At 39.5% G+C, this 15,469-nt stretch overlaps 2 protein-coding genes across 2 annotated transcripts; one reads left to right on the top strand and one right to left on the bottom strand.

Moving 5' to 3' along the window:
- The first annotated feature begins 7,311 nt into the window (after window positions 1-7,311).
- LOC115996915 (U-box domain-containing protein 52-like) lies at window positions 7,312-11,554 on the top strand. The gene is made up of 9 exons (XM_031236353.1): window positions 7,312-7,544; window positions 7,691-7,788; window positions 7,982-8,100; window positions 8,192-8,463; window positions 9,242-9,317; window positions 9,395-9,656; window positions 9,951-10,052; window positions 10,144-10,470; window positions 10,683-11,554. The coding sequence occupies exons 1-9, from the start codon at window positions 7,355-7,357 to the stop codon at window positions 11,367-11,369; spliced, it is 2,133 nt and encodes a 710-aa protein (XP_031092213.1). The 5' UTR covers window positions 7,312-7,354; the 3' UTR covers window positions 11,370-11,554.
- Window positions 11,555-12,318: 764 nt separating this feature from the next.
- LOC115995810 (probable aquaporin PIP2-5) lies at window positions 12,319-14,768 on the bottom strand. The gene is made up of 4 exons (XM_031234958.1): window positions 14,442-14,768; window positions 13,797-14,092; window positions 12,820-12,960; window positions 12,319-12,709 (listed from the first exon to the last, which is right to left on the bottom strand). The coding sequence occupies exons 1-4, from the start codon at window positions 14,725-14,727 to the stop codon at window positions 12,587-12,589; spliced, it is 846 nt and encodes a 281-aa protein (XP_031090818.1). The 5' UTR covers window positions 14,728-14,768; the 3' UTR covers window positions 12,319-12,586.
- Window positions 14,769-15,469: the final 701 nt, after the last annotated feature.

The following is a 15,469-nucleotide window of genomic DNA, read 5'->3' as shown; positions in this document are numbered from 1 at the left end:
GACTTCGGCTCAACTAATATAAAATCCGCTGCGAAGCCTTGAGGATCCGAGTAAGGTACCGGCCTAAGTATAGAGCCACACCCCTCGACTGATACTGGTTGGCGAACAGGTTGGAGACGACCACTCCCATGTGGATCCGCTGGCGCTTGACCATGCCATATAGACATAGCATGTCAGCGTGATTAATGGAACTAGTAGCATCGGTAGCCCACAAATGGAATGAGAGAGAACATAGTGCATAAACCTATGTTCCTTCTTAAGGAATGATGTGGAGCGGCTATGTGAGCTTCTGAATTCCGTGGTGCCACCCGTGAGTTCCTCCCAAAAAGCTTGGGAGTTCCCCATTGAGCTGATGTACCTGCTTGAAGCCCATCAAATTATTGATCTCGTCTGCACTGAACTTAAACAGGGTGTGCCCCACATAGAATGTCATACAGGGGCTGCAAGTGAGCCCATCATCCTTGGGAATCTTCAGGGTTGTCATCACTTCAACTAGCACAGCTGGATAGTTGTCCTCCCTGAAATCCATCAACAAGTACCTCCACTCCGGGAGGGACACCAACTCCCTTACCTCATCCCGAATGCCAAACTGTTCCGCCACATCCAAAGTAAGGATGTACGGCTGGAAAACCCTTCTTTCAGAAAAGAACTTGTAACGGTCAAAATTCTTTGGGTCGTGGAATGGTGTGATCTCCGGTTGTGCTGCCGAAGCCGGATTTTGTGCAATTGATTTCTTTCGAGGACGGGGAGACATCTGCAAACAATCTCAGAACAAGCATATTCACAGGGTGAGGGGTTAGGCATAATGAAAACATTGTGATATGGGGTTGTGGAGTAGAATGTAAGACTAAAAATAACAAAGAAACAAGTACACAGATTGTTGTTGTTTTCATAATTTTCCCCCTTTTTTTTAATTTCCTGCAATTTTTCAAAACCTAGACTATATTGTGGCTCAAACATTGCAAAATTGCTCAGTAATCATTGCCTAAACAGTTAATAAACTACTCCACAACCTAAAACTACAAAAAATCTCTTCTAAAATCAACGTTCAACCAAGCAACAAGTGAGTATTCAAAGTTTCACCCAAATCTCTAGTATGAACACCATTGAAGCATCAAGCAAGCTTTCTAAACATGAAATCAACAATAATAACCCTAAGTAAGCTCAATCTAACAATATTCAACCATAAAAGTAAAGATTCAAGCAAACCCATGAATATCAAACCATTAATTAGAAATTGAGATGTCGAAAGTAAAGCAATTGAAAACCAAACCTTGAGTACTTGAAAAAGATAAAGTGGGTGAAGAGCAACTTGGAAGAAATCACTAATTAAAGGAGGCAAATATGGTGGAGAAGTGATGGGGAAAGAGAGGATTTGGGAGAGAAATAAACTAGGGTTGGGATTTGGGGAAAGATGGAATGGGAATCGCGGGTGGGTCTTATCTGTACTTGCCGCGATCACGGCCGGGAGGGTGGCCGTGTAACCGGGCTCTCTTTTGCTCTCTTCGTACTGGAAATCCCCATAAATTATCACGGGCAGGGTCACGGCCGGGAGGGTGGCCGTGACCTTAAGGCTTGGAATCAGCTCTGTGTACTGGAAATTGAAGCAAACATCACAGCCGGGTACATAGCCGTGAGCCTGGCCGTGAGCCTGAGCCCCCAATCTACGAAAACGCACTGTAAATCGCCCTCACGGTCGTGAGATTGGCCGTGAGGTCGGTGTTCTGTTTCGCCAATCGCTGTGCGTTCGCGCCAAAAGCTCGATTTCACCTGCAAATCAGTTCAGAATATCTCCAAAACACTTCTAAACCCATCCAAATCATAAACACCCTAATTCCAACTATTCCCCACTCTCTCAGAAGTAAACTAATGCAAACCTCACACAAAAACAACCTAATTAACACCCCGTAAACATAGAAAAACTCCTAACTCTACCTCGAACTAAAACAAAAAATACAAATGCAGTAAAATAAAATGCAAAAAGGTAAAGGATAACATGTGGTGCCTCCCATGAAGTGCTAAGTTTAATGTCACTAGCTCGACTCAACCTCATGCACATCAAGTGTGATTGGAGACCACAAGATCTGGTGGTCTTTTGAACTTAGAGAGCTCCTTCATCCATCTCCTATAGAAATCATCAGGACCAAAGAACTTTTTCCCTCTTTTCAAAACATGCTTTTCCTCAGGAGGCTTAGGAGTGACTAGGGAATCTTGCACGTCCCCTAGCTCTGTTCCTCGATTCTCATCAGTGCATTCTCCCAGTCCATCTACCAAATAACACTCATCAACATACGAGGGCTGGTGTTTTGCCATCTTGAATATGTCAAACTCGATCTTGTTCTCAGCCACTTCCATTATAAGCTTCCTTCTCCTCACATTAATGAGTGTGCCAGCAGTAGCTAGAAAAGGCCTACCAAGTATAATAGGAACCTTGGCATCCTCCTCTATATCCAGAACAACAAAATCCCCCGGTATAAAGTATTGATCAATCATCACCGGGATGTCTTCAAGCACTCCCACTGGACGCTTTATGGAACGATCTGCCATTTGTAGAGTCATAGTAGTAGGCTTTGGTTTTCCAAGGTTGAGTCTCTTGCAAAGAGAGTAAGGCATAAGACTAACACTCGCTCCTAGATCACACAAAGCACCACCCACTACAAACCCACCAATGATGCATGGAATGGCAAAGCTACCTGGATCCTTCAGCTTAGGAGGCAGTTTATGTTGAAGAACTGCACAAGTTAATGCTCCCTCGCTTAGATCCACCACCACACTTTTCTCTGGCTTCTTCCTATTGCCTAAAATGTTCTTCAGGAACTTCTTGTACGATGGAATTTGAGTCATTGCTTCAACAAAAGGCATGGAGATCTCCAACTTATCCAGCATCTTATGGAACTTGCTCTCTCTCTCTCTCTCTCTCTCTCGGTCTCTTTTGATCTCCACAATCTCTGTGGATATGGCAACAAGTTGCAAGGTACGACCGAGTCATTTGTCCTCTTGTCTTTGCTCTCACCTTTCTTACTCGGGGCACTCTTGTCTTGCACTGGAGCCTTTCCTTTGGAACTGTCTCTCTGATGCATCAATCATAGTCTTAAGCGCCTAAGCATTGTAAGCCCCCAAATTACCCCTATTCTCATAGTAGGAAAAATCAGGTTGAAATTGGTAAGGCTCGAGGTCTTCACCCAACTTTCTTTGTAATGAATCCCTCTCCTAAACTAGCAATCAATTGTGGCCATCAATTAATAACAAGTAGAATTCAATCCCCAATTCAACATAAACCCTAGGTGAATAATTCAATCCCTTTATGCAATAATCACAAATTGAACATTAAGATTAGCAATAGATCCCTAATCTAAACCCATAAACAAACTACTCACTCATCATTGACGTAAACAAAACAAAGCAAGAATTAAATATTGAAATCTTAGCAACGAATCTAAGAAATAAAAGAATAAAAGAAAGAACTTTACTAACAATCTCGAAGAGTAATTCCAATCCAAACCACGATTCCAAGCTTGCAAACAAATTCAAGTATGTAAATATGAGCTATTCTATGCTATGGAAAACTCTCAGGAGAAGGTAAAATATACTGAACTAAACTAGGGCTCGGAATACCCAAAAAACAGCAAAAAGCGTCATTAAATACTGGACAACAGCAGGGGTCACGGCCGCGCTCACAGCCGTGATCGTGGCCGTGAGGTGCAGTGCCCCGCTGCTGTCCGCGACGGGGCTCACGGGTAGCCTCATAACATTCCTTAAAAATGGTTTAAAATCCTTCTATTTAAATATTTAATGAATTGATAAGATTAAAACAAATGGATAATATAAAACAATATATTAAAACATTCCATATGTAATCTATTTTATAACTAACATATTTTAAAATACACAAAAATAAATCTAAACATTGCCACTTTATTATAAGATGCTAGCTAGATCAAAAACGTCAAATATATATATATATATATATATATATATATATATATATATATATATATATATATATATATATATATATATATATATATATATATATATATATATATATATATATTTTAAACTTTAAATTGCAATATATATCAATATTTAAATATGAATATATAAATTTATAAAAATGTTTTTATGTCTTTTTACACTTATCATCTTATTCAACAGCTAATTTTACTAAACATTTTAATTTCAATTAGTTTAAGCTTCACGACTAGCTTATAAGTTAGGTATGTGAATATGCTATTGATCTTTTTGGTCGCTTGAGACTCATGACATGAGGTCTAGAAATCCAATTCTATTATTGAGAGTTTACATTGTCTCATTTGATCAATCTTATCTAATTTTCAGTCACCAATAACCAAAATTTAGACAAGTAACTTATTTTAAAGGGTAAAATTGTCATCAATTTTAAATTTCAAAACAGAATTTTTTTCCTAATTAAAAAAGACTTCAATTTTGATATGATGTGTGCATATATGGATTTGTTGGTGCATATATATATATATACATACACGGCCACTCTGATCTCTCTTTAAAAAAAAAAAATCTAAAAACCAGGATCTTGATCTTGATCTCTTATTATGTGGCCGCTTCCACCGCCTCCACCGGTAACCTCAGACCATGACTCTTCAAGAAGCTCAGATGATGTTCCCATTACTCTCCCCACTCCTCCTCCTAATCATCCTATCAACATCTCGGAAGTGTGGATCGACGAGGACACCCTTCTTGGCGTTGGGGTACATTCCGATGTGTACAAGGCCTTCCACCCGCCTATTGGCAACAACTACGCTTTGAAGAGGCAGCTCCTTGGACTTGGACAGATTGGGCGCCAAATATTCACCCGCCAGATCCACCTACTCTCAAATCTGGACCACCCCAACATCATCAAATTCTTTGGCTACAAGATTGATGGCGAAGCTAAGAGTTGAGAATATTAATTGGTGTATAAATTGACATATGTTGACCATGAACTAAAGCAAAATCAATTTATGGGTTTTGTGATGCCTAACAAGTAAAATCATTTAGTGGGTAAGTGTTATGGTAAATGGGAAATTGCAAAGTCATGTACTGCTAGTTTTATGGAAAATGGAAAATGCAAAGTGAAATGAAAATGGTGGCTATTTTCATGGAAAGTGGAAAGCAAAGTGGCAATAAATGCATAAGTGAACATGGCTTAAATGAGGAAGTGGAAGCATAAATTTAAGGGAATTGAACCAATGTTTGAGATAAATTTAAGGGAATTGAACGTGGATTACCCATTACTTAATATGGTTCCAAAAGGACCTGAGAAGAGTCTGATATGAAAGTTTTTCACTATTGTTATTTTCATGTTTGGTCTTATGGGACTCTCATGTTGATATACCTCACATATCCTCCCTTTGTGAAATTTCAGTATTTATCCACATCTTATCAATTGCATGCTCTTAGTTGAATTTTTTTGCATTATTCAATACATATTGTTATTATTATGTTACCTTTTGGCTAATGTTTATCAAAAGGGGAGAGTGCGTATGCATTAATGAGGAGAACTTGATGTACACTCAGTTATGAATTGAGGGGGAGAGTGCGTATGAGTTGAGGGAGAGAATTGCCATTTGTTTGTTTGATTAACATATGCCAAAGGGGGGATTGTTAGTATATATGATATATATATATTACGTACTTAGTAAATTCAGTACGTATGATTATTATATATTTGAGATCAAATTGGATTGACATATAAATCAAACAAAATGCAAAATGCTTACGTACGTGTAAGCATGAAGAGGAAATCAAATGGAAAGTGATTGCATTGTATTTATATGTACATAATGCATGCAATACGGAAATAGTGAATTAAAGTGTGTGAATTGGGAATGAAATGCATGCCACAAAATGAGGAAATGGAATATACATGTGAACGTGAATGCAACGAAACAAGGAAAATGCAAGTGATGTCCAGAGCACCATGTGATAGTGGAGATGTGGGTGGCGGAATCAAAGAGAAAAGGGAATAAGCGCGCAATACTGAACTTGTTTTAACATTCACTCACGTTAAAAATACAAATCACTCACTTAAGGAAAATCACGTACCTTAAGAAAATTACGCACATAAAATCATAGCACGGGAACTAAAATATATATATATATATATATATATATATATATATATGCCGGGGCAAATTGACAGTTAGTTGTAAAATGTTCCTTAGTTCTGGAAAATGAAAAAGTTTCTGGGTAGTATAGCAACATCAATTAGAGCATCTATAGTAGTGGAGCTTTTTTTTTTTTTTTTTTTTTTGTGGTTTTAATGAGTTTTTGTAAGTGTGATTAGGAAAAAGAAAATGGGTGGGAAAAAAATAAATGTATTTAAAAAAAATCAAATGTTAGAGCGCCTGATGTGACTAGCCGGGGCACGTGGTGCGGCTGGGCCATTTTGGGCCCACGCACTTGTGGCAGCCACACGGGCGCGCGCGGCTAGGCCATTTTGTCAATGGGTCCCACAAGCCTGCAAAAAAACCTCTAATCTTCATTACATACAACCCCAATTCTTCTCTCTTGCTTTCTCTTTCATCCATCTCACTATCTACTGCTCCAAAATCCACAAGTAAGGATGCTCTTACCTCTACATCATAGAATAAATACTCTCTACTTCTAACTGTTTTGTTATCTTTCCCCAAAGATACGAAGTAGGTACATACCAACGGCAGACGAATTGCCTGTATAAACTGGCAAGCCATAGTGAAATAGAAGCAGCGTACTGAAGAACTGTGTGCAAGAAGATTGAGATTTGAGAGTGAATGAAAGACTGCAAAAACCTAACATCATGAAGCTGCAAGCATGCGCCAAAGATGTAGACACCACAACCTAATGAGATTAGAGATATATAATAATCATAACTAAACTAACATTGAATGCTTAACGTCGTAAATATAAATAACTACATGCAAAGACATTAAACCTTTTTTCCATTAACACTTTAATATCTGCGTTGGAAAAAAAATAAAAACATAGCCAATCAATGCAGAGATTAATAAGAAAAAAATAATAAAGCAAAACTCCAATGGGCGGGAATTCGCCACCAATTTGATTGGCCAAATCCATTGATTTGCAGCCATTGAAATAAAGAGTGAGGAGAAAAAAAGATTGGAAGCGTTTGCAATAGTGAAGAGAAAATTAAACATTGTAAAAGAGCATATCTATCCCCAATTATAAGCGATTCACATTGACTCGTAGGAGTAAATTTCGATTCTTCTCACGTTTGTGCCCAACATTGGAACCGTATTTCATGTCCCCATCCAACAAACCCAAACCAAAACTAAACAAAATCAAATCCCCAAACAAAAAACCGTGAAAATAATTCGAACATAAAATGAAGTGAGAAATGTGGCTCCAGAGTTCCAAACCCAACGGCGGAGCAGGACACAAGGCCCCTGCCCCCGCCAGCCGCGGCCTCGTCGCCATCGCCGTTGACAAAGACAAAGGGAGCCAATCTGCCCTCAAATGGACCACCGAAAACCTCGTCTCCCGGGGCCAAACCCTCGTCCTCATCCACGTCCTTCACAAGTCTTTCCGTAAGTACAAAACTGCTACTATTGTAAATAACTTTTCCTCACCTTTGTACGAAAGTAACGAATGGCAAGGTCTCTGAATGTTGATGACTTTCCGGTGGCAGAAAGTCTGGTCATGGCTACACAATAATCTTATTTTACGTGTACAGATGGTGCTGCCACAGCGGGTCAGGATCGAAAGCAACAAATTGAAAAACACACCAAAGAATTGTTTGGTGTTTTTCATGTCTTCTGCACGCGTAAAGATGTAAGTTTTCTGTTTTCTGTTTTTCAATTTTCTAAATTTTCAGAAAACTGCAAAAAAATTTGAGTTAATAAACAGACCCTAAGTTAGTTTTCAGTGAGATTTGATGATTGCAATTGAGTTTAGAAGATATATATATATATATATATATATATATGTATGTATATATATGTATGTATATGTTAATTCGTGGCAGATACAAACCATGGATATCATTCTGGAAGACACAGATGTATCAAAAGCGTTGATGCAATACGTGTCTGGTGCCGCAATCGAAAACCTAGTTCTCGGTGCATCAAAGCATGGATTTCTCAAGTTAAGTCCGAGGTTTCGATCTCCCACAACGTCGTACACCCTTTGATTATTACAAGCTCGATCTCATGATTCATAATGTTGTCGTTTACAGGAGGTTGAAGGTTATGGACGTCCCAACCTGCGTTTCAAAAGGCGCGCCTGATTTCTGCACTGTTTATGTGATTTCCAAGGCCAAAATCTCGTCCGTACGAAACGCTTCTCGTCCGGCGCCGTTTATGTCCCCACTCTACAACCAGATAAACAAGAAGAACGAGGAACAGCAAGAAAACAGCCCACCCACCGTCGCCGCCCCCGTCGTCCCCAAAGTAAACGCCGCTGCTACTCCGGCAGTCACACGCCACAGACACACTCCTACTTTAAAAGGTACACTACGATGTTCTTGTTCTTGCAATAACTTATGGGCCCATAATAGTTTGTCTCATGTTTTTTGTTTAAACTGGTCAACTATAGACAATTATTATGATCAACTGCTTATCACTATATTAAAAATTATAAATGTACCTGATGGAGATTATTCTCCGGTTGTATTATTTGTATGGTGATGGATTTTGAAACATTGGGATCCAGCCGAAACTGACTCGACCACGACCGGTCAAGACGACCCAGTGTCCCAACCATGCGTGGAACCGAGCTCAGCCGAAAGATAGCCTCGAAGAGGATTCTTTAGGGTTGTATCTCACTAACCCAACATGGTCGGACCGCTTCCTGAGGACTTAGGGCACCACGGCAATGACCAAGATTCGTTTGACACTTGGCTTGGCTTCGTGCATGACCTCCACGCGGCATGCTAGTATCGGTCCTCGACAGCCTATAAATACTGCATTTATTGTTGGAAAGGGAACTTTTGGCTATTTCCACACTATAGCTATTAGCTCGGAGACCTCTAACACATTGTCACGTTGACCGGACTATATCTTATTATCCTACTAACACTCCTTGGTCCGGAATTTGACCCTAACCGACCCCATACCGTAGATGTAAAGGATAGGCTCCGTGTTTACTACATCGGTACCAAATTTGCCTCCACCCAACAATTAACTCATTCCCAACACATTAAGTGCACAGTTACATACGGAGTACATTTTTCCTTATATACCACCATATTTTCTAGAGGTAGAGTAATGAGTTTTGTTTAATGTAGACAAACTTGCAACATTTGGAGAGAAGAACAATCGCGCATCTTTCATGTACCACAGCGACATGGAAATACCATTCAGGTAACGAAATGAGTGGAGTTGATAAATTAACACAGTTAATTAGTTTAACCTAGCTAACAATAAGACTGCACATACAGGTCACCGTTTGATAAAGCCGCAGGAAGAGGGATCCAAGGGAAGCCGTTTTCAGACTTTCTGGACAACGACACTGATATATCATTTGTGAGCTCCGGCCGGCCTAGCACCGATACTTCCTCTATGTTCAATGACGGATTGGATTCGGGCCGTACATCTCGGGTTTCCACCAGCTCCGAAAGCAGCTTCGGGTCGGGCTTTGGATCAAAGGCCAGCGATACCAGCTCCTTCACTGATAATTGCTCATCTTCCTCCTTTGATGGCGTAAGTCTATTATATACTATAAACTCTATATCTTATATTTAGGCCCGATTTTTTGGTAAATAAGTGAGCCTCTATCAAAGTATAAAATAAATTGCGAATTGAAGAAAAGTGATTCCAGTGAATATTACGGAGTAGAATTTTTTTTTGAATAATACTTAGTAGAATTTGGATCAGTCATAAAATTCGGCCCTGCTTATATCCCATTAATATAAATATTATATATATATATACATATATGTATATAGTAATAATGTTTGGTAAATCAACCTTTAATCACTTAGTTCAAATGAATAGGACGAGGGTGATGCTGAAATGAAAAGGCTAAAGCAAGAGCTGCAGAAGATGATGGATTTGTATAGCACAGCATGCAAAGAAGCTTTAACTGCAAAGCAGAAGGCACGCTATCATATTCATTGATTTGAATTGGGTTATATATATGAATGGAATAATGTTTTTCGTCTGAATTAAAAGTTAGTTTTATATTTAGGCGACTGAGCTCCAGCTATGGCGAATTGAGGAAGAAAAGCGATTGGAAGAGACGCAACCAGAAGATGACGTGTCGAAAGTGAGTTCAGAGAGTGGGAAGAGAAGTGGCAGTGAAGCGGAGGAGGTAGAGAATGGGAGATATGAATTTAGGTACAGGAGGTACACCATTGAGGAAATCGAAGAAGCTACCGAACGCTTTTCAGAGTCGAGAAAGATTGGAGAAGGAGGGTATGGGCCTGTGTTTAAATGTATTCTTGATCACACGCCTGTAGCGGTCAAGGTGCTGCGCCCTGACGCTGCTCAGGGCATGTCCCAATTTCATAAAGAGGTAATTCATTGTTAAGCACTTTTCTCAAATGTATTCTATTTTTATTATAAATTTATGTTAGATGTACCTGTACCAAGGAAGATGTAGTCTAGTAGCGCCAAATTATTCTCTCATAAGATTTAAGCTGCACTTGAGGCAGAACTAGTTATGAACAACAACTGCACTCTAATACTGCAATAGAGTCAGTAGTAAAATACTACATTGTAATACAGATACAAGTGCTGAGTTGCCTTCGCCATCCCAACATGGTGTTGCTGCTTGGAGCTTGCCCGGAGTACGGCTGTCTGGTGTACGATTACATGGCGAACGGGAGCTTAGAGGAGCGGCTCTTGAAACGGGGAGACAAGTCGCCGCTATCCTGGCAACTCCGGTTCCGGATCGCGGCGGAGGTCGGGACCGGACTACTATTCCTGCACCAGACGAAGCCGGAGCCGGTGGTTCACCGGGATCTGAAGCCGGGCAATATCCTGCTCGACGACTACTTCGTGAGCAAGATCAGCGACGTGGGGCTGGCGCGGCTTGTGCCGCCGTCTGTAGCCGATGACGTCACTCAGCTGCGGATGACGTCAGCGGCCGGAACTTTCTGTTACATCGACCCGGAGTATCAGCAGACGGGGATGCTGGGAGTGAAATCCGACGTGTATTCCTTCGGGATTGTGCTTCTGCAATTGCTGACGGCGAAGCCGGCGATGGGGATCGCTCATCACACGTGCGACGCCTTGGAGAAGGGGAAATTCGTGGAAATGCTTGACCCCTCCGTCACGAATTGGCCGGTCGAGGAGGCTTTAACCATGGGAAAGCTCGCCCTGCAATGTGCACAGCTGAGGAGAAAGGAACGGCCGGATTTGGGGAAGGAGGTCATGCCGGAGCTCCTCCGGCTGAAAGAATTAGCCGATTAGAGTATTAGTCAACTCATGATGGTTGGCAACGGTGCTAATTGAAAATTGAAATTGATACACCACCACTAACATTTAGGTATATTTCAAGAACCAAAATCAGTGTTGTACGTGTTCTGTCTTAACTAAAAGATTAAATTCAGAATGACATCTAAAAGTCATCATCATTTCACTTTAGTTATGTATATATAGAATAGAAGAAAGCTCAGGCTACAATGCCATTTTGGAGTTTTCTTTGTACCATATTATCACAAATTATGTCTAAGTTTTGGTAGGAGTTAATGGCTGACTGTTTCATGACTTCATCAATCAACAAGTTTCTCCTAGAATCATTTTGTAAATTGTATTGATTCTTGACACTATTTGTAGATACTTGTCTCAATATGTAAATGACTATATTACATAGCCATGTTGGTGCAATAATAAAGAAAATATATAAATATAAAAATCACTAATGTAGCCTTACTTCAAACTAGGAGTCACATTTTCAAAGTACGATTGTGGGTGAATTTGAATTAGTCCTCGATGGGCTGTCCTCGTGTGGTCAGCGTGGTCAATATGAGTTTTCAAGATGTAATTCCCTATTTATAGGAATAGCAATTTGCCTCACGTCGTGAGGTGAGGCGCAGCTGTTCTGCCATCCCGTGGGACCCACTGGGGCTGACAAAATTTGCTCTCTTGCAGGAGAAAAACACCCTCAAAACATCATCCTCACATTTGTTATTAAAAAATTCACCCCCAAATTTTTATTGTTCTAAAAACTCAACAAAACCCACAAATGGGGATAGCCTAAGAGTATTCTTTGCTTTAATTTTTGTGCTTTAACTCGATCTATTCGTTGTTTTTTTACGTAATCCAAAAGTTTTGTTGGCCAGCCAGCAACCGTCCACCAGCACCAACAATGCCCAAAAATAAATTTGAACATAAAAGAATCTAATTAACAACAAAGAAATAGACAGACGAGGAAAGATACTACATGAATATGAAGTAGTGTAGATACAAAAGTGAAGTAATACATGACAAAAAATAAAAACAAAAATAAAGACTCCCAAACACTCTCCCGTGGTGCTTGATCAACAAAGAATTGCTGTGACAATGAGTACCATAAATGACCTAGGACAACAACACACTAATAAAACATCATCTTTTTCCCCAAACTCACTCATCATCATTCTGCTAAGAATGTGAAAGTAGAAGAGAAACAATCACTTCAATTCAAATTAAACTTGAGAGCTTATGCTCATGAATGAACCAAAGGCCTTCACTGCTCCTGCCCTCAAGATGAACTGGTGGTAGAAGGCTGCAATGGCTGCCCCAGTAAACGGTCCTACCCAAAAGATCCACTGCACAAAAATATGAAAAAAATAAAAAAAGTTTAAAAATCTTTGAAAAAAAAAAGAAGAGGAAATTAAACCATGCTGCAAAAGAAGTTAGATTAATTTAGTAGGCTCACATGGTCATTCCAAGCTTTGTCCTTGTTATACATAATAGCAGCTCCAAGACTCCTTGCAGGGTTGATGCCTGTGCCGGTGATCGGTATGGTGGCCAAGTGAACCATGAACACTGCAAATCCTATTGGGAGAGGTGCCAAAACCTATATATCATTCAAAAACAATATTTCACATTGTTAGTCTTGATGAGTTTTGTTTTTGAACTTCCCAATCAGCACCGGTGCCTTTTACATTAGATACAACTAACTAAGCATAGTACGTCTCCACTATCCGAAAGTGTGGACGGGGTAAACTTGTCTTGCTTGTAATCTCAGCAAACAAAGGATTACAAGGAAGTAATATAAATCTAGATTAGGTTGCTTATATATATAGCTGATAGGTTCAAATTAAGAAGATCAATAGGGGGCCAGACTCCCACCTAGGGTCAAACTTGAAACCTTATAATTATTAAATCAACAATAATCCAACCAATTGGGGTTGTCCCACGCCTAATCATACTACTTGATACTATGAAGACAAGAGTTCACATTAACGGAGAAAATTAAAAGAACATACATAATTATACTCAGTGTAAAAGACACTAAATAACCAACGACACTTTAGAAATTTCTTATATAGTCAAGTTCAGCCAAGCACCTTGTGCTCAAATGGCAGAGTACGTAGTAGCTCTCCCATATGGGAGGTCATGAGTTTGAGCCTAGTTAGTTGTATTAAAAAAAAAAAAAGAGTTCATAGTATATAATATATACTATTGTGACAACAAACATATTATATTGTCAAATGTTGATTCCTGTCTGCATAGTCCTCACATGCCCACTTTTCTATTCAATTATCCACTTGAGAATTAAATAATTAAGCAACCGTTCTTAGATTCTTGAGCATCCAACTTCCCAACAAAGGACAAGGCGGAAATATATATATATATATATATATATATATAGTACATATATAGTATATATAGGAGTGTGTGAATGCTTACAGGGACATGTGAATCTCTGGCATTCCTCTTGGGATCAGTGGCTGAGAAAACAGTGTACACAAGAACAAAAGTTCCGATGATTTCAGCGCCCAAACCCACGCCGTCGCTGTAGCCGTCGGCCAACTTGTTGGCACCGCCGCCGTACCTAGTGTAGTACGACGACTGGAAAGCTTTCACCAGCCCGACGCCACATATGGCCCCCAAACACTGCGCCGCCATGTACATAACCGCTCGGACCAGCGAAACTTTCCGAGCTAGGAATAGCCCGAATGTCACCGCCGGATTAATATGACCCCCTGCATTAAAAACAACGCCCAGAATCTACCATTATGTCAAAAACTATACCTAATAACCAATGATCTACTTTATATAAATAATTAAAACACAATTTTATTTTTTTATACTTGCATAACAATTAGTGTTACGTTTAGATGGCAGGATAGTTGATCCACCATTTTTGTCAGGATCAAACATTACGATTTAAGGCATATGTCAAAATTTTCTTATACTTGCTTAGCAATCAGCACTACGTTTAGCGTTTGAATGACAGGATACTGAACGTAGCCTTGATATTTTGGGGTGAAAATGGAAAATCTGGGAATATATATATATATAGGAAGATCAGAGAATGAATATAACGGGGACCTGAAATGCCGGCGGTGCAGTAAACAAGAATGAAGATCATGCCACCAAAGGCCCAAGCGATTCCAAGAACGCCGACTCCATTACAGGCGTCGGCTTCTTTGCTGTGCCCAATCACAGTCAAGACAGTGACGTAGAGGAACAGAAGCGTGGCTATGAACTCTGCTATCAGAGCTCTGTAAAACGACCACTGCGTCAGCTCCTCCGGGTCGATCAGCGGCGCCGGCGGAGGATCTTGGTAGTCCTTCGCCGTGAACGACCCTGGCTCCGCCGCCGTGCCCTTAGCCATGGAAACAAAGTTACTCAAAGCTGTAAGGAGCAATAACAGTAGTGATTATGGGAATTGGTTGAGATTTGAGAGTGGGGATGGAGAGGTATATATACTGAGGCGCTGTTGCGTAAGATTGGGTGTCAATAGTGTATAAACACTTTTAAAATTTTTAATACTATAATTATATTAGTTTAACCATAATACATGCAACTAGATATTTACTTGATTGTACCAGATACCATTCATTCATTGATTAATTAATTATATAAATGAGAGTAAATTAATTATAAAAAAAATTGGTAAAATAATCACTTTATATTGCCCCTTTACGGCTTTACCTGTGTCTAAATATTTCATTTATTATTAAACTATATTTATTAAGATTAAACTCTATTACAAGATAATATTTATTCTATACTTTCTCTACCTATTGCAGTCCAAATACTCAATATCCAACCGTCGAATTCGATCATTTGACATTCTCTCAAAAAGAGCTACAAATATGTCAATTGAGCACAAAGTGCTTGACAAGATCGATCATACTAATTAATCATTAAATTTCATTTACTTTTGTATTTATTGCTCAGACACGATATTTAGTATTTCCCATTAGTGAATTAAATAGATGTCCCAAATCCTCTCCCTATTTTAGTGTATTACACTCCTAACCTTTTAGTACGGGAATCATGTTTTATCCAGTCAATTTTTTTTTTGGGGCCATAATCATGTCTGAATCATGTTTTTTTTTTTTTTTTTTTTT

Source organism: Ipomoea triloba, chromosome 11 (genome assembly GCF_003576645.1).
Source record: "Ipomoea triloba cultivar NCNSP0323 chromosome 11, ASM357664v1".
NCBI lineage: Eukaryota > Viridiplantae > Streptophyta > Magnoliopsida > Solanales > Convolvulaceae > Ipomoea > Ipomoea triloba.
The sequence above is the reverse complement of the archived record's forward strand: the minus strand, read 5'-3'. Positions and strand labels throughout refer to the sequence as shown.

What these genes read in the sequence shown, in the direction of transcription:
- LOC115996915 (XM_031236353.1), top strand. Translation starts at nt 7,355, where the DNA reads ATGTGGCTCCAGAGTTCCAAACCCAACGGCGGAGCAGGACACAAGGCC. An exon ending in TCAAAGCATGGATTTCTCAA is followed by an intron (nt 8,101 to 8,191) that starts GTTAAGTCCGAG and finishes TGTCGTTTACAG; the next exon opens with GAGGTTGAAGGTTATGGACG. An exon ending in GACATGGAAATACCATTCAG is followed by an intron (nt 9,318 to 9,394) that starts GTAACGAAATGA and finishes CTGCACATACAG; the next exon opens with GTCACCGTTTGATAAAGCCG.
- LOC115995810 (XM_031234958.1), bottom strand. Translation starts at nt 14,727, where the DNA reads ATGGCTAAGGGCACGGCGGCGGAGCCAGGGTCGTTCACGGCGAAGGAC. An exon ending in CTGCACCGCCGGCATTTCAG is followed by an intron (nt 14,093 to 14,441) that starts GTCCCCGTTATA and finishes TTTTTAATGCAG; the next exon opens with GGGGTCATATTAATCCGGCG. An exon ending in ACAAAGCTTGGAATGACCAT is followed by an intron (nt 12,710 to 12,819) that starts GTGAGCCTACTA and finishes ATTTTTGTGCAG; the next exon opens with TGGATCTTTTGGGTAGGACC.